Raw genomic sequence first — 27,429 nt, 5'->3', positions numbered from 1 at the left:
AGACGGACAGACAGACAGAGAATCTGACCAAGACGGGCTCTGGGCCAACGAGAGGGTGGTAGAGATAGAGCAAGAGTGAGGAATAGATGGAGGAGAAGGAGAGAGGGGTCCCGGTGGTCCCCAGGGAGGCGAGACTGTGAGGAGGGGTAGGCTGAGGAGGGGGGCAGAGACCAGAGGCAGAGGGGCAGGGAGAGAGGAGAAGGGGGCTGGGGTCAGGGGCTGGAGAGAAAGGAGGCTGGCAGCGGGGGGAGAGTGGAGGTAGAGGTGGAAGTGGGGGTGGAAGAAGACAAGAGGAGGCCATCAGGGAGAGGAGAAGAGGACTGCTGCAGTGGCCGAAGGACGGCCTCCCTGTGGGAAGGTGACAGGCGGGGGGGGGGGCGTGGGGAGACCCAAGAAGCCCCTGCGCCCCCCCAACACGATCTCGACGGGAAGCCCTGGAAAACTGGGGAGGCAGAGTCCTCCCGGCTGGCTGGAGGCATGTGGAGGGGGGGCCTGGGGCGCAGGGAGAGGCCCAGCAGAAACCGAGCCACCAGGGTGAGTGTCCCTCACTGTGGGCTGGTGGGGAGAGACAAGGACAGGAGATGGCGGAGGGCGAAGGAGGGAAGGGGAGGGAGGCCAAGCCTGCTGCAGAAGCTGTGGGGGTGGGGGGACTGTCAGCAGGAGAGACGGGGACAGATGCGGAGGTAAAGACAGCAGCAGCAGGCCTGGAGGACCGGGTCAGGGGCCGCGGGCTCACACAGGCCCTGTGAGGACCCCCAGCCTCAGATCCTGGCCCTGTTGGGTTGCACCAACCCCGTGGCTCAGAGAGTTGAGCTGGGTCATCACCTGACTCTTATGAGGTGGGGATGGTGAACCCAGGACAAGCACTGAGCATCACCCTACCTGGTCACGTGCTGGTAAACGAAGACCCCCACTACCCTCACAGAGACGAATAGATACAGACAGACACAGTCCCAGCCCCCCAGGTGAAAAATGAGCCAGGATACAGGTGTGGCGTCAGCCTCTCCCTCTCTCTGTCCCTGTCTCTATCTGCCTCTCGCTCTTGCTCTCACACGCGCACTTGGCCCCAGGCATATGCATACGTGTTTTTATCTGGGTTAAAATGATCCTGAAACTGCAGGAGGAGGGAGTGAATGCGTGTGTGTGTGTGTGCGTGTGTGTGCATGCACGTGTGTGGGGGTGGCCTGTGTCTGTGGGTCTGAGGGTCCTCCGTGAGAGGGCGTGCCCCTGTCACTGCTGTTTGTAGGAGTGGGTTGGTGTGCATGTTTGTGTGAACCTCTCCCCCCACCCCCATCTCTTGGGGACTCTTTGGGGTTGGCCTGTGTTGGGGCAGAGCTTGCTGGTGTGGGTGCATTTTTATATACTCAGAGATGCTGCGTGGAAGGGAGGGTTGGAAGCCAGAGGGGTAGACCCAGGCCTGAAATCCTCCTTTGCCACTCAGCTGACCATCTCCATGCCCTCGGACGAGCCATTTTCCCTCCTAGTGCCTCAGTGTCCTCACCTGTAAATTGGGCATCCTAACAGCTTCCTCCTACGGTATTGTGATGCTTGAATGAGACGACCAGCTTACAGTGTTGGTGCATAGAAAAGGCTTACCCAGTGTTCAGGAGCAATTACTGTCGTTGCTGTTACCACTGTTACTGTCATCCTCTTTCTCTTTCTGGTCCTATGGAAATGGGCGGGGGAGGACAGATTGCAGGGGCAGGAGGGTGCAGCAACGACTTCTCAGAGTACCTGACTCCCCCCTGCACACTTCCCTCCCAGAACTCAGGCACAGGGTCCCTGGACCTCCATCCCCCTCCTCATAACCCCCACCAGCACTATCCTGCGGCAGCTGCTGGCACGGGTCCCGCCAAAGGCTGTCTTTGCCTTGAGCACCTGCAATCTCAGGGCAAACGGGTGGGCTGCTGCAAGCCTCCCAGCTGTGCCGCCACCCCAGGCCCCCTTTGGCCACCTCCTCCCCCATTCCAGCCTCCTCCCTCTGCCTGCTGCCTCCTGGCCCTCAGCGCTCCCCTGCCCGCACCCCTCACCTCAGCATTCGCTTTGTCTGGCACTTTAGCTTCTTCCCCAAGTTTCTTCCTTGCGTCTGACTCAAGTCCCTGCAGCTGCTGCAAGGCCCACAGTGCCTAGACAGGTGAGGGTGACCCAGGAGCAGGGTGTGCAGCGTGGTGCAGGCCGGCTTGGGGTGCTGGGCAACTCGCCTCTTTGCTAACGCTCAAGAGAGTAGAGAGGTGAGTGAATAGGAGGCTGGGATCGACCTCCCAGTGGCTCACGCAGGTGGCGAAGGGACCTAGATGGGTACTGTGGTAGGAGCCGGACCCCAGTCCAGACTGCCTGGCTTCCTCTTCACCCTTTCTGTCACCTTTGCCCTGTCTGTCTCTCTCTCACTCCATCTCTACCTAGTTATCTACCTTTCTGAAATCATGCAAAGAACTAAGTTTTGAATCTGGCTTCTTCACTTACTGGCCAGATGACCTCGGGCAATAACTCCCTCTCCCCAGACTCAAGTTTTTCTCTCTGCACAGTGGGCATGAGATCTTCGCAGCACAGAGAGGCTGAGAAGAGCACGGGGGAAGGCCAGGCCACCCCTTCTTTCTGCCTCCCTCAGCCTGCTAGGTGGGTCCAGCTGCATCTGTCTCGCTCTCCCTGCCCCCTTTGGTCCTGAGCTTTGGACAGAGAGGTGGGGATAGAGCTGCCTGAGTGTTGCTGAGCACCCAGGCCACTTGGGATCCCTGCCCCTTACTGAATCTCTCCCCCTGTCTCCCCCTCACAGCCCCCCAGCGTTCACTTGGAGCATGAACATTGAGGATGGCGCGTGCCCTCGGCTCCCCGTGCCCCCCGCTGCCGCCTGGTAGGATGTCCTGGCCCCATGGGGCACTGCTCTTCCTCTGGCTCTTCTCCCCACCCCTGGGGGCTGGTGGGGGCGGCGTGGCTGTGACATCGGCTGCTGGAGGGGGCTCCCCACCAGCCACCTCCTGCCCCGCGGCCTGCTCCTGCAGCAACCAGGCCAGCCGGGTGATCTGTACGCGAAGAGAGCTGGCCGAGGTCCCAGCCAGCATCCCTGTCAACACGCGGTACCTGAACCTGCAGGAGAATGGCATCCAGGTGAGCCAGGCCGGGCAGGCGGTTGGGGGGGACAGGGACAGGTGGTGCTGGGGGAGGTGCGCAGACGGTAGCCTCCTCTCCTTCTAGCTGGCCTTGGTCTCCCTCCGAGCCCCTGCACTGGCAGGGGTCCTTCTGGGCATCCCTGCACCAGCTCTTCATGTCCATCCCCTGGGCACCTGTGAGATGCAGTTTGTATCCTATTAGCTTGACCTGGCTTATGAGGTGGAGCCAAGGCTATCTGGGTTTTCTCAGCACAGTACTCCCTGTCTCTGTGCCAGTGTACTGGGGCCCTGGGCGCAGGGCCGCCTGCCCACCCCCACAGCACAGGACAGGCAAGCCCTCAGCCTGAGCTGAGCCCTGGAGTCACCAGGGCTGAGAGCAACCTTTCCAGTGGGGCCTCTGTGCCATCTGTGCCACTCCACCCTTGTGTGGCCTAGGCCGTGACAGTATAACTCTGAGCCCCAGTTTCTTCATCTGAAAACTGGGGTAATAAGAGCCCGTGCCTTGAGCGGTGGTTTGCAGGCTGAGGGTTCACACTTGTCAAGGGTTTAGAGTTGGTTCTGGCACCTGCGAGCGGTCAGTGGATGCAAGTTATTTCTGTCATCATTCGCTGTGTAATATGGGCTCACACCCCTGTCTCTTGGAGTTAGTGTGGGAATCGGAGAGCTGGGAGCTCCCCAGTGCCTGGAGCTGTGTTGACACCTGGGGGTGCTCAGGATGGGGCAGTTGCCATTTGATTAATTATGAACGTGATTAAGATAGGCTATAAATGATACCTTGGGGGGTAGAGCTGTGCTGTTTTAAAGCAGGTTTCTCAAACCCTGCTCTATTGACATTTGGGGTCAGACCATCCTTCATTGTGTGGACGGGGGGGGCAGCTGACCTGTGTACCATAGGATGTTTAGCAGCGCTCCTGGCCACTAGATGCCAGTAGCACCCCGCCCCCAGTTCCAAAAATGTCTGCAGACATTATTAGCATTTTCTCAGGAAAATGAATTTAGAAGAAGAATTTTTCCAGGTGACTGTGTGTACCAGGCAGCCTCTAAGGTGGTCCCCAGTATTCCTCACCTTCTGGTGTTTGTATCTGTGTTTAGTACCTACTCGTTGAACATGGGCTGCAAAATATATTACCTCACTACTGATAAATAAAATATGAAGAAGTGATGGGATGTCACTTCTTTTTTTTTTTTTTGTCTTTTTGTCTTTTTTTTCTGTGTCCGGCAACGGATTGCAACCCTCAGTGTTGCCCCCGTACCGGACCAGGGACCGGCAATGGGATTGCAAACCTCGGTGTTGCTCCCACGCCTCGCTCAGCCAGTGAGCGGGAGCCGGTCTGTATGTGGGATCCGAACCCTCGGGCGGCAGCGCTGCCGCGCCTCCTAAGCGGCGCACTATCCAGTGCGCCACTGGGCCGGCCCAGAACCACTGCTTTTAAGGCATTTGGTCAGTCCCCTGCCCCAGCACAGGCCTCCTCCTACCCCAGCTCATAAAGCTGGGAGAGAAGAGAGCTCCCATCCTGAAAGTCCCAGAACCCCCAGATCTAACCTTCCTCTCTCTGGCTGCATTTCTTCATGCTCTGTCTCTGGGAAGGGGAAAGAGGGGTCAGCAGCCCTCATCTGACTATCCTGGAGAGTCAGATTCACAGAAGAGAGGGGACCTTTTAGGGGGCAGTCCCTTCCTGAGTAGCTGTGGGTCAAGGTGAAGCCAAAGTTGGGGTCCAGAAACATAAGGGGCCTTGTCACATCACCCCTCCCCCACGCTAGTCCTGCAGGATTTTGTCCTTTTGTCCAGGCCCACCTCACCAGTAGTCGCCTCTTCTAACAGGCTACCATTTCTACTAACTCATTTTGAGTCTACCTCACAGCCCTCAAGCCACAGTCTCAGCTGGTCTGTCCATGTTTCCCTTAGTGGGCTGACATTCCACCATACATCTGCCCCCGTGTTCCCTGTACTCTCTCCTTCCTTCATTTATTCATGCGACATTCAACAGATACTAATAGCACTAGTTCTGTGCCAAGCCCTGTCCTAGGTGATGTCCAAGACTGGCAAAGCCCAGCCTTGCCTATAGGTGACTTACACTCTAGAGGGGAAGAAACAATAAGGAAATAAATTAGATGGCACAGCACGGATAAATGCCTTAGAGAAATGGAAGCCAGGGATGGAGAGTGAGAGGTATTAGAGCATCAGGAAGTGTGTCTGGGCCAAGGACATGTTGAGTCCCCTCACCAGCAGCCCAAGGCTGTGGCAACGTCCGTCCGTTTAGTAGAACCTGTACTTTTTCTCTTTGGGGAGTTCAGTGAACAATCGAGTCCCACAAACATTTGCTGAGCATCGCCCGTGGACGTACCTTAACTTATGTGTACATCATGCACAGGTCTACTGCGTCCGTGTACCGCAGACATTAAATACACCAAAGTGGACATTGTCAGGGGATGAAAAAGCATAAATAGAAATCTGAATTCCTTCACTTCTCACGCCCAGGGGCTCTTGCACCCTACTCCGGAGACCACTGACCCCCAACTGTTTCCCAAGGGTGAAAAGTGTATTCCAGTCCATAGAAGTGGACGCTTGTGAACATCAAGTCGAACTGGCCTCCCTGAGTGGACGCCTTCCAGACAGCAGGACAGTGGGCGCCGGGAGGGCTATCAGAGGCACTTCAGAAAGTAATAATAACGTAGTTTTTAATATATTTTTTGTTTTTTTAATTAACTATTTTTTCATTGTACATGTTTATGGGGTACAGTTTGTTGTTTCACTACCTACATATATTGTTTAACGATCCAATCAGAATCATTAGCATATTTAGCACCTAAACATTTATCATTCCTTTGTGGTTAACATTCAAGATCCTCTTTTCTGGCTATCTTGAAATATACAATACAGTATTATCTACTGTCACCCTAGGGCACCAGAGCTTATTCTCCATGCCTAACTGCACCTTTGTAACTTTGTGCCAGTCCACCAACATTTCCCTGTCTCCCACCCTCACCCCACTTCCTTTCTCTGCCTCTGGTGACCACTATTCTACTTTCCATAATAATAACTTTTTTTTTTTTTGGTGGCTGACTGGTATGGGGACTCAAACTCTTGACCTTGCAGTTGTAATAATAATAACTTTTTAATTACCCAAATGAAAAATGAAAAAATCACCCCTAGTCCCACCACCTAGATATAAAAAATTGCGGTTTACATTTTGTGTTAATACCTTCCTGGCTCTTTCCTGTGCCTATGTAAATATATTTTTAAGCTATTTATTACAGAATGAATACAAATTAACTTAGAAAAACTATAAAATATACCTAAATAAAAACACGGCAACAAAAGCCAACCATAATTCCACCGCCACAGGTAACTGTCATGAACTTTGGGTGTCTTCCCATCCAGATATCCTCCACACACATTCTCAGTGTGTTGTGTGATAGGCACAGATTTATAAATGGATTTTTTGCCTCTTTTTTTAAACAAAAAGTGGAATCACTATTTCATACTGGTTTGAAACTGGTTTGAAACTGGTTTTTGACACCTAGGAGCAAAACCACAAATATCTTTCTCCTTGGCACTAAATATTCTTCTATGATGTCATTTTTTTTTTTTTTTAAAGATGACCGGTAAGGGGATCTCAACACTTGACTTGGTGTTGTCAGTACCACGCTCACCCAGTGAGCTAACCGGCCATCCCTATATGGGATCCGAACCCGGGGCCTTGGTGTTATCAGCACCGCACTCTCCCGAGTGAGCCACGGGCCGGCCCGGATGATGTCATTTTTAATGACTGCATAGTATTCCAGTGCATGCCACTCAGGCCAAGTCACATGCCACCAGCTCCCTGGAGAAGCTGGGGTGGGGCTGGGTGCTTGCTCAGGGAAGCAGACCATGGACAGACTGTTCCTCAGCTTCCTCGTGGGTCCAGCTGGAAGCTGCACCTTGGCTGGGCTTGTCCAGTCCTCTCCTCACTCCTCATTCAGGCACATGGTCCTCACTGGACCCGTCTCCTTCTTTCACTCCCTTTTATCCTTCCCCCCTCCCTCCTCCCTACAGCAGACCATCCTAATGTGTTTACTGTGGATCTTTATCCTTGTGTGTGTTCTTGCAAAATGCTTATTGTTGCTTTGTATGCATGTATTTTTTATTTATGCAAATGAAGCTGTGTTATAGATCGCTTTCTTTGTCTCACTGTCTTCATTCAGCCTGTGTTTCTGAGAGCCATTCACGTCACTATGTGTGTGTTTACTGCATTGTTTTAACGGCTGCAGAATTCTCCTCGATGGTCACCCACCCACCCCCAGCCTCCCCTCCCCACCCGCCACCTCCTGATGGACATGCAGGAGGCTTCTAGCTTCACCAGCACAAATCCTCACTCAGGGCTCCTTTGGGAACTGCGTGATAATTTTTTTGGAATATGCATCAAGGGGGAATTGCTGGGTCATAGGATATGTGTGTATTTAATTTAACAAAGTTCCAATGGATCCACCAGAGGCTTTTAGCAAGCTGCCCCGGGTCCTTCCTGGGATCCACCATGAGATCGTACGGTGAGGAAGTCTGATTCTATCCTAAGAAACAAACCAACATATTCTAAGGAAATAACCGGCGGGGTTCCAAAGAATTATGTTTAAGTATGGCCCAACAGCCAACATTTAGAAGCAGCCTCAATTCCTGATAATAAGGGGATTAGTTAAGCGAATTCTTAGGATGGAATATTATGCAGCCATTTAAAATGGAGTTTGGGGACTGGCCCATGGCTCACTTGGGAGAGCGTGGTGCTGACAACACCAAGTCAAGGGTTAAGATCCCCTTTACTGGTCATCTTTTTTTTAAAAAATGGAGTTTGGAAGAATATCAGATGACAAAGGGAAATGCTCAAAACATAAACTGAGTTTTCAAACGATACAAGTAGGATCTCCAATTTGTTTTAAAAACAGTAATTTTTCAGAAGACCAGGGAACACCTGGGAATGTTAACAGTGCCTTTCTCTTTGCACTAGTGTTATGGGGAATCTCTAATTTCTTCTTTATGTTTTCTTTATTCTCTAACTTTTCTTCAGTGAGAGCATTTAATACTTTTTATAATTAGGATAAATTAAACTTAAAAATAATAAGTACAAAATGTTATACAAGAAGGAAAAAGTCTACCCTGGGATTTTCTAACCTTTCCCTGGAGAAGAAAAAAGAAACTAAAGTTTGTGGAGCCCTTACCCGGAGCCAGGAGCTCGGAGTGCTCCTCCTGAATCTTCTCATTTATTCTGCTGAGGGCACGATTACTTCTCCCATTTTATGGACATGAAAACGGAGGCTCAGGTGGCTCCAAGTGACTTGTCCAAGGTCGCCCAGCTAGCTGTAACCCCTGTGGGCCTGCCTTTTGTCCTAAAAGGCTAGACTTGTGCCCCACCCCGAGAGTCAACATGGAGAAGCCAGGCCCAGATCGCCAAAGTGCAGTGCAGTTAGCAAGGTAAATCTGTTGCAAAGAAAAAAATCCCCATAGTGCATTACCAAGGCAAACGCCAGAAACGGCTTTTCAATTATCCACTACTTTTAGATTTTCCAGGCGGTTGATCCCCTCCAGCAGCATGAAACGTAGAGAGTTTTTGACTGGATGACTTTTCCCAGTTAGAGTCCTTTAAGGAAGAAAATGGTGGGAGGAGAGATCTGGAAGGGCCCTCTCCTTCAGTCAACTGGGACAGCCCCCCGCCTGAAGCCAGTGAATAGCCCGGAGGTCATCTGCAGAGGAAGGGACTGCCGCTGTCTGCTGCCCATTCCCAGACTGCCAGGGCCTCCTGTCTAACTCTGGCCTCTCTTGTTTCTTCCCAACTTCGTTTTCTTCTCCTTTCTTCCCTCAGGGGCACCATCGTGGGGCCTGGATAATCCTTGTCACCTCCCTGAGCCTCAGTTTCCACACTTGTCAAAGGGGACTCCTGATACTTTGTCGGTTTCTTAACTTTTTTTCATTGTGATGTTTAACACACATAGAGAAAAGAATGCAAGACAAAGTCCAGCTCAAAAGATGATCAGAAAGAGAACAGCCATGTAGATACCACCCAGGTCAAGAAATGGAACATAAAGAGCCTCTGTGAAGTCTCCCGACGCCCTTGCGACCATTACCCTCTCCCTTCTCCCCAGAGATAACCCTCCCCTGACTTCTGACTCCGAGAATCAGTCTCGAGCTGCGTGCAGATGGAATCGTGCCATCCATAATCTTGCGCATCTGGCTTCCATGGCTCTATCCTGTTGCTTAGATTCATCCTTGTTGTTTCATGTAGCCATGGCTGCTTCTCCTTTATTTTTGTGTTGTTGTAGAACATACTACCGTACGAAGATACCGTGACTTGTCTGTTTCCTGTTGCTGGACTTTTGGATTGTTTCCAGTTTAGGGCTTTTACCCTGCCTGATTTTAGATTTAGAATTTCTCCACCAGGGGAGACTTAGGTCAAGCTCCTCCCTGTTTATTCCATGGATGAAAGTCCTGAAGCGAGACAGGTGGAGTGGCTTGTGTGCCATGGTCTGGAGCTGGAGTCAGTGCCAAGGCGGCCTCAGACTCGGATCTGACCGCAGTCCTGCTGCCCCTTCTCCTGGGACTGTCAGAGAGCCGCTCGGGAACAGATCGCACACACCACGCTCCAATGCCGTGGACCTCACTCACCTCTTTCAGCTTCAGTCCTCTAGGTGTCCCGTCCCTGTTACCATGACTGAGCAAGAGTCCTTTAGGACGTGCTGCCTACCTACCCTGCCGCCTGCCACCTCCCTCCTGCGTCACATTGGCGTCTTCCTCTTTCTCCCTGCTTGGCACCTTTACATATGCTGGTCCCTCTTCCTGGATGCATTTCCACTGTCTAACCTAGTTAGTGTCAGCACTTACTATTGTGGGGGACAGTTCAGGTTTAACTCACAACTCTGTTGCTTCCTGGGCAAGTGGCTTCAGACACATTATTGAACCTGTCTGGACCTCAGTTTTGTCACTGGTGACCTGGGGATAATAACAGCCATCACAGAGTTTCTGAGAAATTCAATCCCTTCATTCTTTGAACAAGCATGTGCTGAGGGCCACCTTGTGCCAGGTGCTCTTTAAGGCGCTGGCAGATGAGGTGGCATGCACACGATGGCTTAGCGGAGGGCCTGGTGTGGGGTCAGCTGTCTCTTGTCATCCTTCTCGACTCAGACAAGTGTCTCAACTTCGGAGGTGCCTTCTCTGGAGCCCCCTGTCTGGTCATATCCACTGGTCCCTATGACTCCTGAATTTGTTGATCACAGTGTGAATGTCGGTTTCAGTCGTCACTGGCCCCAGCCTGACAAACTGTAGGCCCAGAGTACACCTGTGAAATGAACGAGTGCACAGAACCACCTGCTGTCTTGCAAAGCTATGTGGCATCATCCCCACTTTTCGGCTGAGCAGACTGAGGCACCAGGAGGCACAAGACCCATGTTCTCCCCTCCACCAATGATGGTGAGGCCTCCAGACACCTCTCTGATTGCCTCCTTGTCTGCAAAACAGAACCAACCATTCCCGCAGCCAGGGGATGGGGGAGGGCGTGTGTGATGCGAGCTGCCCCCCCAGAACTGCTCCAAGTTGCCCTTTGTACGGTCAGTGAATTTCAACCGCACAACAGTCCTATGAGTAGGTCCTATTTTTACCCCCATTTTATAGGTAAGGAAACTGAGGCATAGGAGACTAACATTCTTGCATGATGCCATAGTTAGTAAATGGAATTAGGACTCAGGCAGGCAGGCTGGCTGCAGAACTTGATTTCTTCAACCTTCAACATGATTCCTGATGCTTTCTAACTCATAATCGTCCTGGGCTCTATACCCTGGTGACTCGATTATAGAACTGTAAACAAGGCCTGCCTCTTCGTGTCCCCACAGCCCAGCCCAGTTCTGGTCTTGTCCTTGCTCTTCAGGACACTCACGCCAGTTTCCTTCTAGCCCCCTGGCCTCAGTGTGTTCCCCACACCCATCCAGAGTCACCACGTCATCCCCTTACAGGGGACACCTTTCACAAGTTGGCCCCATCCCCATCTCAGATCGGGACTTGGCCCAGCACCTCAGCTATACCAACTCAGGAGTGCCCTCTACTGGGCGCCAGATGCTGCCCCAGCCCCTTAATTCACACCCTGCCCTTAAATACCCACAGTCATGGCTGAGCTTGCCCTGTGCAGGCACTCTTGCTCGTGGGTTACAGATCGCAGTAGTTTAGTCTTCACAATGATGCCATAAAGTGGGTCTCCTCAGCACCCCAAGAGGAACAGAGGGGCAAGTCTGAGATCCACGAGCCCCTCTCCCTGCACTGCCTGTTCCTCCTGTGTCTGACCAGCCCTGGCTAGTCCATCTGCAGCACCCAACTCAGCCCCTGATTTATTTATCGAGCACCTATTTTGTGCCAGGCACCACTCTAGGCTCAGCAAGCAATACAGACACAGATCCCTGCCCTCTCGAAGCCGGGTGGAGAAAGAGACAATATAGAAGAAGAACAACGCCACTGTACGTGAGCTGGTGATGAGCTCTGAGCTGAGCAGTAAAGGGGGGGGGGGGGAGTGCAGAAGTGGCCAGGGAAGGCTGCCCCAGAGCGGGTATTTGACCACGACCTGAGCTTTCACCTTACCCCACTCTCCCACCCCATCCGCTGCTGCCTTGGGCAGAGTCAGGCTGCACTTAGCTGCTTGCACATCCCTCTGATGTAGATCTTCTCACCCCATTGTTTACACCCTGGTTCAGATGCCTGTCTGGGCTCCCCATGGGGAGCCATCTGGCCAGACTCTGCACCCAGGACAGGGCCTGGCCTCAGGAAGGCTCAGGAGGCAACTCTTAGATAGATGAATGGAAGGAGATGAGTAGGAGGAAGGAGGAAAGGAAGAAAAGAGGGAAGGGAAGGAGGGAGGGAAAGAAGAAAGGAGGAAGGAGGGAGAGAAGTCTAGGCCCTGGGCAGTTAGTGCCCCAGTCGGGCCCATACTGGCCCCTGAGATACTTGCCAGTCATTTCCTGCAGGTCAGGCAAGTCCCTGTTGAAGAAGAGAGGCGCAAGTCCCTTATCTCAGGGATGAGAAAGAAATATAAGACGTCACCATAAAAACAGTTGGTGTAAAAAAAACAATTTTTTAAAATTTTGAGTGTGAAAAAATTAGTGCACATACACAAAAAAACCCAATAAGCTTACTAAACTTTTGTTATCAGTCCATTACATTCGAAATGTATAAAAACAACTTATCTCAATAGTGTTAAGATGAACAATTCACTTCATCATTTTCCTACCACAGTTAAATTTTTAATAAAGGATTTTTTTTTATTGATTATAAGTATTAATGACCATCATCACTTGTACCCAAGATGTGATGACCAGATCAATACTATCAGCATGCGCATTACCACAAATTGCAGTTTTTTCCTGTGTCCCCCTTCCCACCTCCACCCCCTGCCAACCCTAAGTGTATTCTTCCCCTCTGCAAGTCCAGCACACCACTATGGTCTTTTTAATAAAAGATTTCTTGACAGTTTGTTTTCTTAAAAACCCCAGCAGAGGGCCGGCCCAGTGGCGCACTGCTACAGTGAGCCGCTTGGGAGCACGGTGGCGCTCCCGCCGGGGGTTCGGATCCCACATACAGACCGGTTCCCGCTCACTGGCTGAGCAAGGTGTGGGAGCAGCACCGAGGTTTGCGATCCCGTTGCCGGTCCCGGTCCGGTACGGGCGCGACACTGAGGGTTGCGATCCGTTGCCGGACACAAAAAAAGACAAAAAGGAAAAAAAAAAAAAAAAAACCCCAGCAGAACACAGTGGGATTTTTTTTTCTGCTTTAGTAATGTTTACCTACCACAACTGAAGTGGAAAGTCCCTTGAATAAGCCAAGTTGCAGGATAAAAGAAGATGGAAGAGTCCCCCTTTGCAGTTTGGGGTGCAGTCACTGGTGGGGGCCACATCCCCTTCCCTGATTCTTGTCTGTATCTTTTTTTTTTTTTTTTTTTTTTTTTTTTTTTTTTTTTTTTTTTTTTTTTGTCCTTTTCGAGACCGGCCGCACCGCACTCAGCCAGTGAGCGCTGTGAGTGCACCGGTCATCCCTATACAGGATCCGAACCCACGGCGGGAGCGCTGCTGTGCTCCCAGCACCGCACTTTCCCGAGTGCGCCACGGGCTCGGCCCCTTGTCTGTATCTTTGACACCCAGCACAGAACCTGGCACAGGTGGAGGTGGGCTGAGCAAATGGGGCTGATTGAGGAGACTTGGAGGCATAGGGACTGTCAGAGGTAGGCCTGAGGCCTAGCTTCTCTGCTGTATCATAGAATGTCAAAATCTTCATCGGGCCAAAGATGTCAGGGTGAGAAGCTGGGGATTTACCTGCTCCAAGAACCAGTCCCCACGTTGCCTGTTCTATTTCATGTCACTGGCCTCGGGGGTGACCTGGCCCATGGCATCAGAGATCATTTGGTTTGGGATGTTTCAAACTGTTCCTTGGAGGTGTCCCAGGCCTGCCTCCCTCCTACAATCAGGGGCCTCCACAATCTGTGAAAACTATTGCCAGTTAAATGATCATTTATATAATTATGTTTAATGTTTCTCTTCCCCACTGGAGGTTGGGCTCTAGGAAGACAGGATTGTGTCTGTCTTATCCACGGCTGGATCCCCAGAACCCAGCATGACACGATACATAGCAACTCTCAAAAAATATCTGTCAAATGAGAAGCTCAATACATGATAATGTATGAATGAATGGGTCTGCAGCTCAGAAAGCACACTGAAAGCCGCAGACAGCCCGGCTCTCTCAGTTTAGGGTGGGTGGGCATGATGGTTTGGGTTCTGTGTTTGGGCTCTGTGTTTGGGTTCAGGAGAAGCAGACTTTTGAGCCTTGGTTCTGCTCCTTTGGAGCTGTGAGACTGAGGACAAATGACTTTACCTCTCTGAACATCCATTTCCTCAGCTGTAAATTCTCAAATCGGGGGATGGTGGGTAGGGGCACATGGTTGATAACCCCCATGTGACAGAATTTGTGCGAGGATTAAATAAGATCAGAGATCATGACCTCAGCACGTTTAGTACGGACCCTGGCACTTCATTGGCATTAACAAATAATGATTCCCCACCCCCTTACTTTATTGAGAACCTGCTCAAGATGGTTCTTTGTTTTAGAGTCAGATATGGGATTAGCCTTGTATTGTTTGGTAGGAGAAAAAAGGACTTGACTGGCTTTGGTCTTTAGGTGTGCATGTTAAATTTTAAGGGCAACTACTAAAAGAAGAGAAAATATATAAATTCTAAAACAGTAGAGAGGGAAAATGGAATCAGAAGAAATTCAATCAATACAAAAGCTGACAAGATGGAAAAGAATAGGCTACGAAAATTGGAACAAATAGAAAGTACAAAATAATGATGTAGGAATAATTTCAAACACAAGAGTACTTTTAAAAGTTCATGGAAAGATAGAATTAAAAGATAATGCCAATCTTTTCATGAATTTTTTGAAGTACCTCATATATTAGCAATTACAATAAATGTAAATGGACTAAACTTCCAGTTAAAAGAGATTTTCAGACTAAATTTAAAAACCCAAAAGACATACCTAAAACATGAAGACAGAAATGATGAAAGTAAAAATGATAGCAAATGCTAACCAAAAGAAAGGTGATGTGCTGGTAACACCAAGGGCTGGAGGTCAATCCCTGTACCTGCCAGCCAAAAAAAAAAAAAAAAGAAAGAAAGAAAAGGTGATGTAGCTTTAATAATATCAGACACATGGACTTTAAGGCAAAAAGAATAAGTTGGAACCAGAACACTGGTGCTTTTCAGCTCCCAAGTTCTGTCACTGAGAATTTCAACTTGTTAGCATTGTCACCCAGGCCAAAAGGTGTGCAGGCACACATCAACCAACACAACTGGGGCATTCTCCAGTAGGAGCCTTGTGCACTCCAGTCCATTACTCAGTGGACCCTGACGGAAGTCTGCCATGAACTGGCCTTGCACTGGGTGCTGGGAATGTGGAAATCATTGTGACAGAGTCTCTACTCATATGGACTCACATCCTTGACAAGGAGACAGATTACAATCGGTGTGATAGAAGTCTAATAAGAGAATGTATATGACAGGTAAGGGAGCAGGAGTAAGAGGCTTTCCCAGGGAGGGCAGTTGGAATTTTCCACACAACAAGGAGGAGGACAGCATTCCGGGAAAGGGGCAGAGGCTGTGCAAAGGCAAAGACTGGACCGAGTGTGGCAACAATGGGGAACCTCATGCATCTCTCTACTATGGCTGGAGGAGAGGAGAGGAGATGGCAGAGGGGCCGGTTCTGAAGGACCTCTCATACTGGGTGGGAGACAGGAGAGCTGGGAGAAGGGATGTGGCGAGGTCTGACTGCATTTTAGATCAATCTGACAGCCAGTGTAGAGGAGAGATGCTGCTGGGGGGAAAACTGAAAGTCCAGAGATTGGACAAATGTTAATGATCATTATCAGCTGGATTAATAATTTTTATATATATACAATTGTGCATTTGCCATGTCCCAAGCATTTACTATCTTATCCCAAGAATTCACTATCTTGTCCAAGCCTCACAATAACCCCATGGTACCTATGAGGAAAGTGGGCTCAGAGAGGTTAGAATACTTGCCCAAGGTCACACAGCTGGCCAGCAGGAAAGACAGGATTTAAACCCAGCCCCAGCTCTTCCCCACTAGGCTGCTTGGCAGGCATCCTATAGAGAAGAGAATAGATTGGAATTCTGTTCAAAATAAAGGGACTCAATGGGCTGAGCCCGTAGCGCACTCGGGAGAGTGCGGCGCTGGGAGCGCAGCAGCGCTCCTGCCGCAGGTTCAGATCCTATATAGGGATGGCCGGTGCACTCACCGACTGAGCGCAGTGCAGGCGGTCTCAAAAAGGACAAAAAATAAAAAAAATTAAAAAAATAAAGGGACTCAATATTTAAAGTAACCCTATGGCACATCTTTTAATAAAACCGGGCTTCCCTTTGCAGTGATAGCCCCATCCCACTTAGTTCTCAAGTTCATTATTAAAGTGATTGGCAGGGGGACCCCACCCCCTTTGGGAGTGTCCCTTCATCTTCCTTCATAACACCCCCTTCCCATTGCAACTGAGACAAAGCTTGCTGAGGGGGAGCAGCCTCAGGCTCTACCCTTATGGACATGCTGGTATCACAGTCCTGGGTCCAGAGGCACCAGGGAGACTTGGAAAAGAGCCATTCTGGGCTGGAACCCCAGCTGCACACTTCCCAGGGCCAGTGGCTCTGCTGAATCACTTGACTTCACTGAGCCTTGGTCTCCTTGTCTCTGAAATAGGGTATGATGCTCACCTCCAGGGTTGCTGGGGGAGCAAACAGGAGGCTGGGGTGCTGCAGAGGCCAGGGAGCTGCAGGCAGGGGGCAAGCATGAAGGGTGCCACTTCCTAGTCGTGCTTCACTGAGCCATTTCCCGTTTCTGAAAAGTAGGCCTAACAACACCTGCCTTGGTGGAAGTAGGAGCTGGCAAATGTAGACTGCCCAGCCCAGAGCCTGGCATTTGTCACCTGTGCTCAGTGTGCAGGTGCCAAACCTTCTGCTGAGCAAATCTCACCTATTACTTCGAGTCTTCAAAACAGCTCTGCAAGGTTGACATTGCGATGCCCTTTCACAGATAACGGCCCCTCACCACATTCGTGCCTTCGACACTGCTTTATCCCCAGTCAGTAAATAACCAATGGAAAAATGAATGAATGAGAGACCTAATGAATGAATGAGAGGTTCAGAAGGGAGAGCAGGAGTTTTCCAGGTGGACGAAATGGAAGGGCGTCCTGAGCAGAGAGAACAGCATGTGCAAGAGTAGAGTACCTGGTGAATGGCCCCAGGACTGATGCTGGCTGGCATGTGCCTGGAGTGAGGGGTGCAAGTGAGTGGGCTATGCAGAGGGGAAGGGAGAAGGCAGATGCCAGGCCAGGCAGGACTTGTGTCTCATCCTGTGGCTGGAGTCATCCCAAAAGCAGCAGTAGGGGAGTTCCCACAAGGGAGTGCCCCAAGCCATCCCAAGATGAAGCCACTTGGGATTCCAAAGAAAGAAGCACTAAATGCCAGGGTGATCAGTCCAAAGCATTTGTTAGGGAAACACACACAGAGTGCACAGCGTATCCTCTCAATGGACAGCAAGCGAAAAGGGGTGTTCTGCATTGGTATGTCCACAGCCAGGGGGTCAGGCTATGGAGTTTACATGAGAGTTTAAGGAATTCGGCTCAGGGCCAGGGCCAGTTTCTTTCAATGCTTTGGGCAATGACCTAGATAGCTTTATCAGTGCCTGGGAAAGTTCAAGGCCCTGGTTTGGGTTCAAGCCTGCAGGGAAAACCCTGCAGCTGGCTGGGTCACGGAGCGATTAAGGCGCTCTGCAATTTTTGGTCAGGACACAGGAAGAAAGCAGGGGAGTTGGGGGACTCCACAGCTTCCAACACAGGCTGAATTTCCCCTGAGGGCACTGGGGAGCCATGAAGGCGGCTAGAGGAGGGCAGAGGCAGGGTCAGCTCTGGGTGCAGCAACCCCAGAGGTGGACTGGAGTGGAGAGACTGGAGGCCAGGCAGGAGGCTGGGGCAAGGGTCCAGGGAGAGAGAATGAGGCCTAAGCTGGGCTGTAGGGATGGGGAGCAGATGGAGAGGGGATAGCCGTGAGATGTTAAAAAGGGATAGAGCTGTCAGGCGTTGCTGGCTGACCCCACAGGCAAGCCTGCAGCCCAGCTTTTGACTGGGAAGGTGGAATGGAGACCCCCCTCTGAGAACAAGGACCCTGAAAAAGGGAGGAGCAGGGAGGGGGCACATAGAGTTTACTGGGAACCGGGGAGGCCCCTGGGCCATCTAAGTGCTACTAAGACCAGGCGAGGGGGTCTTCCAAGGAATTCCTACCTGCACCTGGACCAGCAACCTCTCTTTTCTCAATCTCTTGGTCCAGAATCTCAAGTTTAACCTTTTAAAAGTCCGCCTCATTCTCTCCCTAGTGATGAGTGATGATTGAAACCTCCCACTTCTATTATTATTGTTGTTGTTATTATTAATAGAAAGAGCAACTGAGAGCCTGCTTTGTACTTGGCCAGCATTTCCCAGGGCGGTAATAAAAGGCGTCCTGTGAGTAGGGTTCTATGGTGTATTGTGTTTGGGAAACCCAGAGCTGAGCAAAGAGACACTGCTGTTTCCCACTGGGCTTCACAGAACTTTAGCACCACAGCAGGAGGGAGCATGCGGGTTCCAGACATATTTGATCATGAAAGATTCTTCTTGTTGTTGGTTAGCATCCCATGGGACTAGCCTACAAGAAAACAGGCTACGAAAAGTGCTGGGTTGAGTTTTTCCCTGGACATTCTCTCCAAGGAGGAAACCGAGGCTCCAGGGGCCCACGTGGCAGAGCTGGCGTTCCAGAGCACAAGCCCAGTCAGGCCAGAGACTTTCTCAGGCCCCCACTTCTCCTGCCCTCAGCCTCGTGCACGGGCACAGTCACATCGCTGCTGGGTGCAGAGATCCCAGGCCCGCTCGGAAGCGTCCCTAAGCCTCACAACCCAGAAGCCTTCAAAGGTGTCCTCCGTCGTGCTCTGCCCATACTTCCTCCCCCGGTCAGGTCCTGCTTGTGCCACTGCCTCTCTGGCAGGAGCATCTTTCAGGCTGGTCACCCACCAGCTCCCTGCAGACATGACCCACCTCCCCTCTTCGCATGACATAGCATTTACTGAGGTTTTGTTCATTTCTAAAAGTTAGCCGTGTTCACTGTAGGAAATTAGAGAACACCCTGTCAATTCAAGTTTAATGTCCAAAAGCAGGTATAGGCCTGGGCCAGAATTCTATATAGCCATTCAAATCATGTTTTTGAAGCATGTTTTATGATGGGAAAATGCTTACAATATAATGTTATTAAGGGAAAATGCGGGACCCAGGAGAGCAAGTATGTCATCAAAATTTTGTAAAAAATTAAAAAGATGATGAAAAAATATATTCCAGCATTATGCGCATAGAAGAAAGATTGAAAGGATCTGTACCAAATTATTATGTAAGTTAACTCCGGGTAGATGTATTTTGGCTGATTTTTCTCTTCTCTTATACTTTTCTCCTGCAATGAGTAATATTACGTCTATCACCGAAAAAGAACAGTGTATAGAAAGCTTTGTTATTCTAACATGTTACCCAGCACAGGCCTGGCCCACAGGAGACTTTAGTTAACGTTTATTAGCAGGGGAGGCGCAGGCATTCCCCTCCTGCCATCATCCTCTATTCTCTGCATTTCCCGTGTTAGCCCAGATTCCACCCCATTGTGCCTGTAAACCATTCAACGTGACCTGAGAATTCCAAAGTTTTAACAACGCAAATGTGTCTCCTTGTCTAGCCCTTTTACCCTGAGGCTACAAAGAGTCTTTCATCAGGCCAGGTGCTTGGCGTTGTTTAGGCAGCCTCAGGATATCTGGTTCTCACACAGGGAGTGGACCTCAATTCTGGTCAGGAAGAGCCCGAAGACAGGGGATTCCAAGAGAGGCTGCTTTCAAATTCCCTCCATTACAGAATGCAGCACATGAACCTAAAACCTGGGCGTGCGCTACTGTGAGGTTGGAAGCCCTGTGGTTGAGACCCAGTCCCTTCCCTTCCTGGAGGGGCCTAGACTTGGGGGGAAAGGGAGAGGCAGCGGCACACAGACTGGGGCAGTAGAGGGGGCCAGGACATCTTCCAGAGCAGGTGACACTGGAGCTGGGCATTGAAGGACAGATGGGAGATAACCAGAGAAAAAGAGCAGGAAAGGTGTTCCTGGCAGAAGGAACAGCAAGTGCAAAGGCCTAGAGGCAGGAGTGTGTTTGCTGTGTTCAGGGACTTGCTGAAACAGGAGATGAGAGAAAGGACAAGTGCAGGAGGAACAGGGGAAGGTCATGGCAAGGTCTGCTCAGGGCCAGGGACTGTATCTTATGGGATCTCACTGTCATTGTTTTTTGGCGTGAAGTGCAGTGCAGAGTGGAAGGATCTTGCACTAGGAATGATGGGTGGTGTTGGGACGGTTGTGAGCATGGGAGAATCAGGGGATCTGGGGGTATGAACAGACCCTGCTGGGGCTGGGCCAGGCTGTGTCTAGGTGGGAGAGGACAAGGGCTGAGGTGGAGCTGAGGCCTTGGAGATGGTGAGGAGGGGATGGAACAGGGAGTCAGAGGACAGAGGGCCAGGCTGGGGACTGATGGGCTGGGGGCAGCACCAGCAAGTGTCAGGATGATGCAGTAAGAGGGCTCTTGTCCTGAGACCCTCCCGCAGAGCTGAGAGCCACCCTCCGCAGGTGGTGCAGTGCAGCATGGCTTTGGGTTGGAAAGCCCAGTGTTCTAACTCCAAGGGCATGGCACCGGTTGTTCAAGGCCAATAATAACAATCGTGATGATGTGCTGAGAGCCCCTGAGCACTCTGGAGGAGCCAGCACCGCCTGAGCGCTCCCACCGTGACCTCTTTGCATCTTCCCAGCTGCCCTCAGAAGTGATTTTCATCACCCTTCTTCATAGCAGGAGTGGATCCAGAGGCACAGAGACCTCCAGTGATAGGCCCTACAGCCAGGAAAGGGACGTGGGATTTAAACAGGGCTCGGCTTTTGCTGCCGCATCCACGGCCTCGTTTTCTGCATCTGTTGAAAGGGAACAGCAATGTGATCGGTGCCAAGTGAGGTGGTGAGGGGCCCGGGCTCCAGCCAGCCCTGCCCAGCTCTGCCACAAAGCCAGCTGCTGCTGTGGGCCTCCGTTTCCTCTTTTCTAAAAGAGGACAATAACAGTCCTTGTTCATAGGGCTGTTGGATAAAATACAATTATATTCACAAAGCAGCACTGAGTGCCAAGAAGCACCGTGTAAACTTGCACCATCTGACACGGCAGCCACTGGCCACTGCTGGCTGCGGAGCACATGAGCTGCACATATCCTGACTGAGGCACACCGTGAGGGCAGAACACACGCGGGGTCCTAGAGGCGCAGTATGGGAAGAGTGTGAAATATCTCACTCGTAAGATTCACCCTGATTACATGTCAAAAGAACATTTTGGATATATTGGGTTAAACTAATATATTATTAAAATTCATGTCACCTGTTTGGGGTTTTTTTTTTAATGTGGTTTCTAGGAAATTTAAAGTTATACATGCGACTCATTTTATATTTCTATTGGACAGCACTGGCATAAGTAGTGGCTTTATTATCACTTTATGACTATGACTATGCCAAGTGCCTCTCAGGTATATCTTTTTTTCTTTAACTTTTTTCTTGTTTTTATTCCTGCTTATTCTAAAAGTAATTTTTGCTCATTGAGGAAAAAAATAACAAAAGAATAAAAATCCTCCATAATCCCCAACAGCTGGAGTTCCCTAGTAAGCACAGCTTGGAGTATTTCCGTCCAGTCTTTTTTTGGTGCATATATGCAGATATCTAATTCTTCAGCTTCTTTTTTAGCTTTAGGAAGTTGTGATTACACAGTATGCTGTTTGGAGTTCTCAATCTCCCCCTTAATATTGTAACACAAACATTCTCAATGTCATTAACTAGGCTTCAAACATGTGATCTGATGGCTGTGTGAACTTCTGTGCCTCTGTGTCCCCAGCATGGTGATCATTGAGGAGGATCCTGTGAGATTCTGCCTTCCATGCCTGGCCCAGCACTGCCCCTTCTGTGGTCCTCAGCCCCAGCCCCGAGAGATGGCAGCTAAAGTCAGGGGTTAAGAGCCAGAACTCGAACCAGAGAGCCTGGGTCCAGTTCCAAACCTGCTATCCCCTTCTGCATAACCTTGCACAAGTTGCTGTACCTCTCTGTGCCCAATTCATAATTCCTCGTGTGAAACCCTTGAGGCCAGATGTGTTTTGAATTCTGATATTAGAATATAATAATATATAGTCTACAGCCATATTACCCTGAACGCACCCAATCTCATCTGATCTCAGGAACTAAGCATGGTCAGGCCTGGTTAGTACTTGGGTGGGAGAATATAATAATATATAGCATAAGTATAATATAATGCATATATTTTATAACATCTTTGTGGTCTTATGCTTCTTATCAAACACGGGAATATTTCTAGAGCGAAGTATTTGAATAGTCACATGAGCGAAATCAATAAAAGTTTTAAATAGTTTCATATGAGTTCTGATCAGGTTTTGCCACCAAATGGGATTTGGTGCCAAAGTTCTAAAAAATCTGGTTTTCAGGTTCTTATAAGTTTTGGAATTGCAGATATTGAATAAGGATTCATAATAGCACCTATCTCATAGGGCAGTTGGGAGGATTAGATGAGTTATTACGTGTAAAGTATTTAGAACAGTGTCTGGCACCAACATGTCCAATGGATGTTAGCTGCTGGTGTTACTATTTTTAATATTTTTTATTTTTACTTTTTCATTTTTAAAAATACATATAACTTCCATATAATAAAATGCCCCCATTTTAAGTGTACAGTTCGGGGAGTTTTGACAGTTACATTCATCCATATAACCATATAACCACCACCCCAATAGAGAACATTTCCATCACCCCAGAAAGTTTCCTCCAGCCCCTTCCCAGTCTGCTCCCACCCAGCACGCGCTTGAGACATCCACCTAGAGAACACCTAGGGCCTGGCGTGGACAGAGCCTTACCACACGGGCCCCTGCATGCCAGGCTTTCTTGGTCCTACATAATGCCCGAGGACTCATCCAACTTGTGTGGATCAGTCATTCGTTCCTTCTCACGGCTGAATCCTAGCCTTCCATTGTGTGGACACACCACAGACTGTTTGTCTGTTTGCCCTTTGATGGACATTTGGGTGGCTTCTAGTTTAGGCCGTAATGAACAAAACTGCTGTGGACACCCACATGGAAGCCCTGCGTGCACACCTGCTGTCATCTCTCTGGAGGAAGTGCTCAGGAGTGCAATGGCCGGGTCATATGGCAACTCTAGTTTTAACTTTATAAGACACTATCAAATGTTTACCAGAGTGCTCGTACCATCTTATACTCCCACCAGCAAAGTGTGAGGGATCCAGTCGCCCCACACCCGCCAGCATTTGCTGCCTCTATCATTACTATCATTAGTATTAGCATTACTGATCCATGTTGCCCCTCCTCGCCCCCAGGTGATCCGCACGGACACATTCAAGCACCTGCGGCATCTGGAGATCCTGCAGCTGAGCAAGAACCTGGTGCGCAAGATCGAGGTGGGCGCCTTCAATGGGCTGCCCAGCCTCAACACACTGGAGCTGTTTGACAACCGGCTGACGACGGTGCCCACGCAGGCCTTTGAGTACCTGTCCAAGCTGCGGGAGCTCTGGCTGCGCAACAACCCCATCGAGAGCATCCCCTCGTACGCCTTCAACCGTGTGCCCTCCCTGCGGCGCCTCGACCTGGGTGAGCTCAAGCGGCTGGAATACATCTCAGAAGCGGCCTTCGAGGGGCTGGTCAACCTGCGCTACCTCAACCTGGGCATGTGCAACCTCAAGGACATCCCCAACCTGACAGCCCTGGTGCGCCTGGAGGAGCTGGAGCTGTCGGGCAACCGGCTGGACCTGATCCGCCCAGGCTCCTTCCAGGGCCTCACCAGCCTGCGCAAGCTGTGGTTGATGCATGCCCAGGTGGCCACCATCGAGCGCAACGCCTTCGACGACCTCAAGTCGCTGGAGGAGCTCAACCTGTCCCACAACAACCTGATGTCGCTGCCCCACGACCTCTTCACGCCCCTGCACCGCCTCGAGCGTGTCCACCTCAACCATAACCCTTGGCACTGCAACTGTGATGTGCTCTGGCTAAGCTGGTGGCTCAAGGAGACGGTGCCCAGCAATACGACATGCTGTGCCCGCTGCCATGCACCCGCCGGCCTCAAGGGCCGCTACATTGGTGAGCTGGACCAGTCACACTTTACCTGCTATGCGCCTGTCATTGTGGAGCCACCCACGGACCTCAACGTTACCGAGGGCATGGCCGCCGAGCTCAAGTGCCGCACGGGCACCTCCATGACCTCCGTCAACTGGCTGACGCCCAATGGCACCCTCATGACCCATGGTTCCTACCGCGTGCGCATCTCTGTCCTTCACGACGGCACGCTCAACTTCACCAATGTCACCGTGCAGGACACGGGCCAGTATACATGCATGGTGACGAACTCAGCTGGCAACACCACTGCCTCGGCCACACTCAATGTCTCGGCCGTGGACCCCATGGCAGCTGGGGGTGCCAGCGGCGGTGGGGGTGGCCCCGGGGGCAGTGCTGGTGGAGGGGGCAGTGGCGGCTACACCTATTTCACCACAGTGACTGTGGAGACCCTGGAGACCCAGCCTGGAGAGGAGACGCTGCAGCCACGGGGGACGGAGAAGGAGCCACCAGGGCCCACCACGGACGGTGTCTGGGGTGGGGGCCGGCCTGGGGACGCAGCTGGCCCGGCCTCGTCATCCACCACAGCGCCTGCGCCGCGCTCCTCACGGCCCACAGAGAAGGCATTCACAGTGCCCATCACGGACGTGACAGAGAACGCCCTCAAGGATCTGGACGACGTCATGAAGACCACCAAGATCATCATTGGCTGCTTCGTGGCCATCACCTTCATGGCTGCCGTGATGCTCGTGGCCTTCTACAAGCTGCGTAAGCAGCACCAGCTCCACAAGCACCACGGGCCCACACGCACGGTGGAGATCATCAACGTGGAGGACGAGCTGCCCGCTGCCTCCGCGGTGTCCGTGGCCGCTGCCGCCGCTGTGGCCAGCGGAGGGGGTGTCGGTGGGGACAGCCACCTGGCCTTGCCCGCTCTGGAACGCGACCACCTCAACCACCACCACTACGTGGCGGCTGCCTTCAAGGCACATTACAGCAGCAACCCCAGCGGCGGGGGCTGCGGGGGCAAGGGCCCACCCGGCCTCAACTCCATCCATGAACCTCTGCTCTTCAAAAGCGGTTCCAAGGAGAACGTGCAAGAGACACAGATCTGAAGGCAAGGGGCGGGGGGCTGCAGCTGCTGAGGGACTCGGAGACCTGCCACGCCCCATGCTAGAGCCAGGCGCCGGCCAGACTTGGGACTCCTTCCCACAACTCCAGCTCATCTCTGGGACCACACAGGGAAGGTGGGAAAGGATGGCTTCCAGCCCCATCTAGGTCTCGGACCCCCAGTGAGGAAAGGGTGGGGCTCCAAGAACAAAGTCCCCGTGGTTCCAGCCTTGCCCCACCCATCCCTGGTGATGGGAGGGGACACAGGGCTCAGGAGAAGTGGCCCAAACCCTCCTCTTTTCCTTCTCACTCTCCTGACCGACTGTTCCCGCCCACCGCCTTCCAGGGGAGATAGGAGGTTTTTGAGGGGTAACCTTTCCCCTCACCCCCAACCACCCTCCTTTTATGGATCATTTTTTGAAGTTTGACGCCTGCCCCTCTTTCCCACTCCTACACCCTTGAAACTGAAGAGACAGACGTGTCGCCAGAGCTTTCCTGACACCCTGGCCCCGTCCCCAGCGCTGAGCCCCACTCCCGGCCCCTGGCCCCCATCGGCTGGGGTGGGGGCAGCCTCGACCCGCCCCCCCAGCCCTCACACGCCCCACAGACTCACAGACTCTTTTGATACTGAAGGGAGGTTTGCGTCAACGACTACCTGCTCTGTAATTACTTTAAAAAAAAACATGGAAAAAGTAAAAAAATATTTTTTTTGGTCATGAAAGCACAGAGGAGAGAGAAAACAAAGTGCATGTGGGTGGGGAGCAGAGTGAGAGGAGGGAAACTGAAGCCTGCCCTGGAGGTCGGCGGGGGTCGGCACCTCCAGGGCGTCTTAGGCCCCTCAACCTGCAACCCAGAAACCCCAGAGGGGCTCGGTTGTCCGTTACACACGTCCCACTCACATTTAATCTCCCTGGCAGCCCTTTTGAGGTCTGTACTGGGCTTCCCTCGCCCGCCTCATGCCCTACCCACCCAAGCCTCCCCAGCCCCCACCCCGTCCTCCAATGACAGCAGAAGAAACTGAGGGCGCCTGTATTGTATTAGTCCCCTGGGTCTGCCATAACAAAATGCCACACACTGCGTGACTTAGGACGACAGAAATTTATTGTCTCACAGTTCTGGAAACTGGAAGTCCAAGACTGAGGTGCTGGTGGGGCCATGCTTTCTCTGACGCCTGTAAGGGAGGGTCCTTCCCAGCCTCTTCCAGCTTCTGGTGGCCCCAGGTGTTCCTTGGCTGGTGGCTGCATCACTGCAGTCCTCACATGGCCTTCACTCCGTCTTCCCTCTTTCTATGTATGTCTGTGGACATCCACCTTTCCCCTTCCGAGGATGCCAGTCATATTAGGATTAGGAGCCCCCATCCCCCCCACCTCCAATACAACCTCATCTTGTTGTCATCAGCAAACACCTGATTGCCAGTTAAGACCGCATTCTGAGGAACTGGAGGTCGGGACTTCAGCATATCTCATTCTGGGTGACACAGTTCAACCCATAATAGGGAGTGTTTGTCTCCACTGCAAACCCATTCGAGGCTGCTCTGGAAGAAAGCGGTTTGTCTTGAAGAGGAAGGGGTGTGATGTGGGTGGGCATGAGAGGGAGGCTGTGGCCAGCAGAGCCTGAGGGTCTTGTTTAAGGCAGACGCAGGAGGGGTGGATGGGGTCTGCTCTGGGGAGTGGGAACAGGCTACAGTGTAGCCCAGAAGGGCAGGGACCACACACAGGGACAGAGCTCCCAGAGTGTCAGGAGCCAGAGACAGGGAGCAAGCATGGGGGTTCAGCCAGGACAGTGGGCAGCTGCTGGGGTGGGGGGAGTGTGTGATGTCTCTGGGGGACACATGTGCCGAGTTTCAGCCTCAAGGGGAGGGCAGGGGCTGGCCAGGGCTGTCTCATGCTATCCAGGGAGACAGAGGCCAGCAGAGGTAGAGGGAGTGACCAGAGCCAACACTTGGCCTTGCAGCGCATTCCCACACTGAGAATGAGACACCCCTGGGCAGACACAGCCCCAAGGGGCAGGCCAGGGCTCAACCCCCCTTCTCCCCTCTCCTTGGCCCAGCCTGTCCCCCATATTGGTAGCTCTAGGCACCGTGGGGACAGCCAGGCCCCCAATGGAGTCCATGACAGAAGTGTAGGAGGGCAGGATGACCCACACACACCCCCGTCCCCACCCTGTGTGCTCTGTGAGGGTCGGGACAGGGGCCCATGTGCCCGTCTCCTGCCCCTCTTTCCTGGCTGTTTCTATACCCACAGTATCTTATCTGTCCCCTACTCTGGGATCCAGGGCTCTTCAAGCAAATTCTTCCCTTATCGGTGGCAGCAGCCTCCCGTTGGCAGCACCCGCCCCGCAGCAACGCGTCTGGGGTCTCTGGCCCTATCTGTCTGCGTCTATCTCCTCTCGCCGCCTGTCAACTTGGGACTCTCTGTGCCGCCTGGTGCCCGCTCCCCCTCATTCTCTCTTTCATGCTC

General features: G+C 51.7%; 2 protein-coding genes across 2 annotated transcripts in view; both read left to right on the top strand.

Annotated features, from left to right (window-relative positions):
* The first annotated feature begins 422 nt into the window (after positions 1-422).
* On the top strand, positions 423-25,673 carry LRRC4B (leucine rich repeat containing 4B). Its single transcript, XM_008576019.1, has 3 exons — positions 423-534; positions 2,774-3,105; positions 23,134-25,673. The coding sequence occupies exons 2-3, from the start codon at positions 2,809-2,811 to the stop codon at positions 24,973-24,975; spliced, it is 2,139 nt and encodes a 712-aa protein (XP_008574241.1). The 5' UTR covers positions 423-534; positions 2,774-2,808; the 3' UTR covers positions 24,976-25,673.
* Positions 2,164-27,429, top strand: part of ASPDH (aspartate dehydrogenase domain containing) — a 28,456-nt gene continuing 3,190 nt past the window's right edge. The window contains exons 1-2 of the mRNA XM_008576020.1: positions 2,164-2,168; positions 12,731-12,737. The gene's annotated coding sequence lies outside the window, so the exon portion shown is untranslated. The remainder of the gene's footprint in view (positions 2,169-12,730; positions 12,738-27,429) is intronic.

Source organism: Galeopterus variegatus, unplaced genomic scaffold (genome assembly GCF_000696425.1).
Source record: "Galeopterus variegatus unplaced genomic scaffold, G_variegatus-3.0.2 Scaffold1274, whole genome shotgun sequence".
Lineage (NCBI taxonomy): Eukaryota > Metazoa > Chordata > Mammalia > Dermoptera > Cynocephalidae > Galeopterus > Galeopterus variegatus.
Note: the sequence above shows the minus strand (reverse complement) of the source record. Positions and strands in the feature narration are given on the sequence as shown.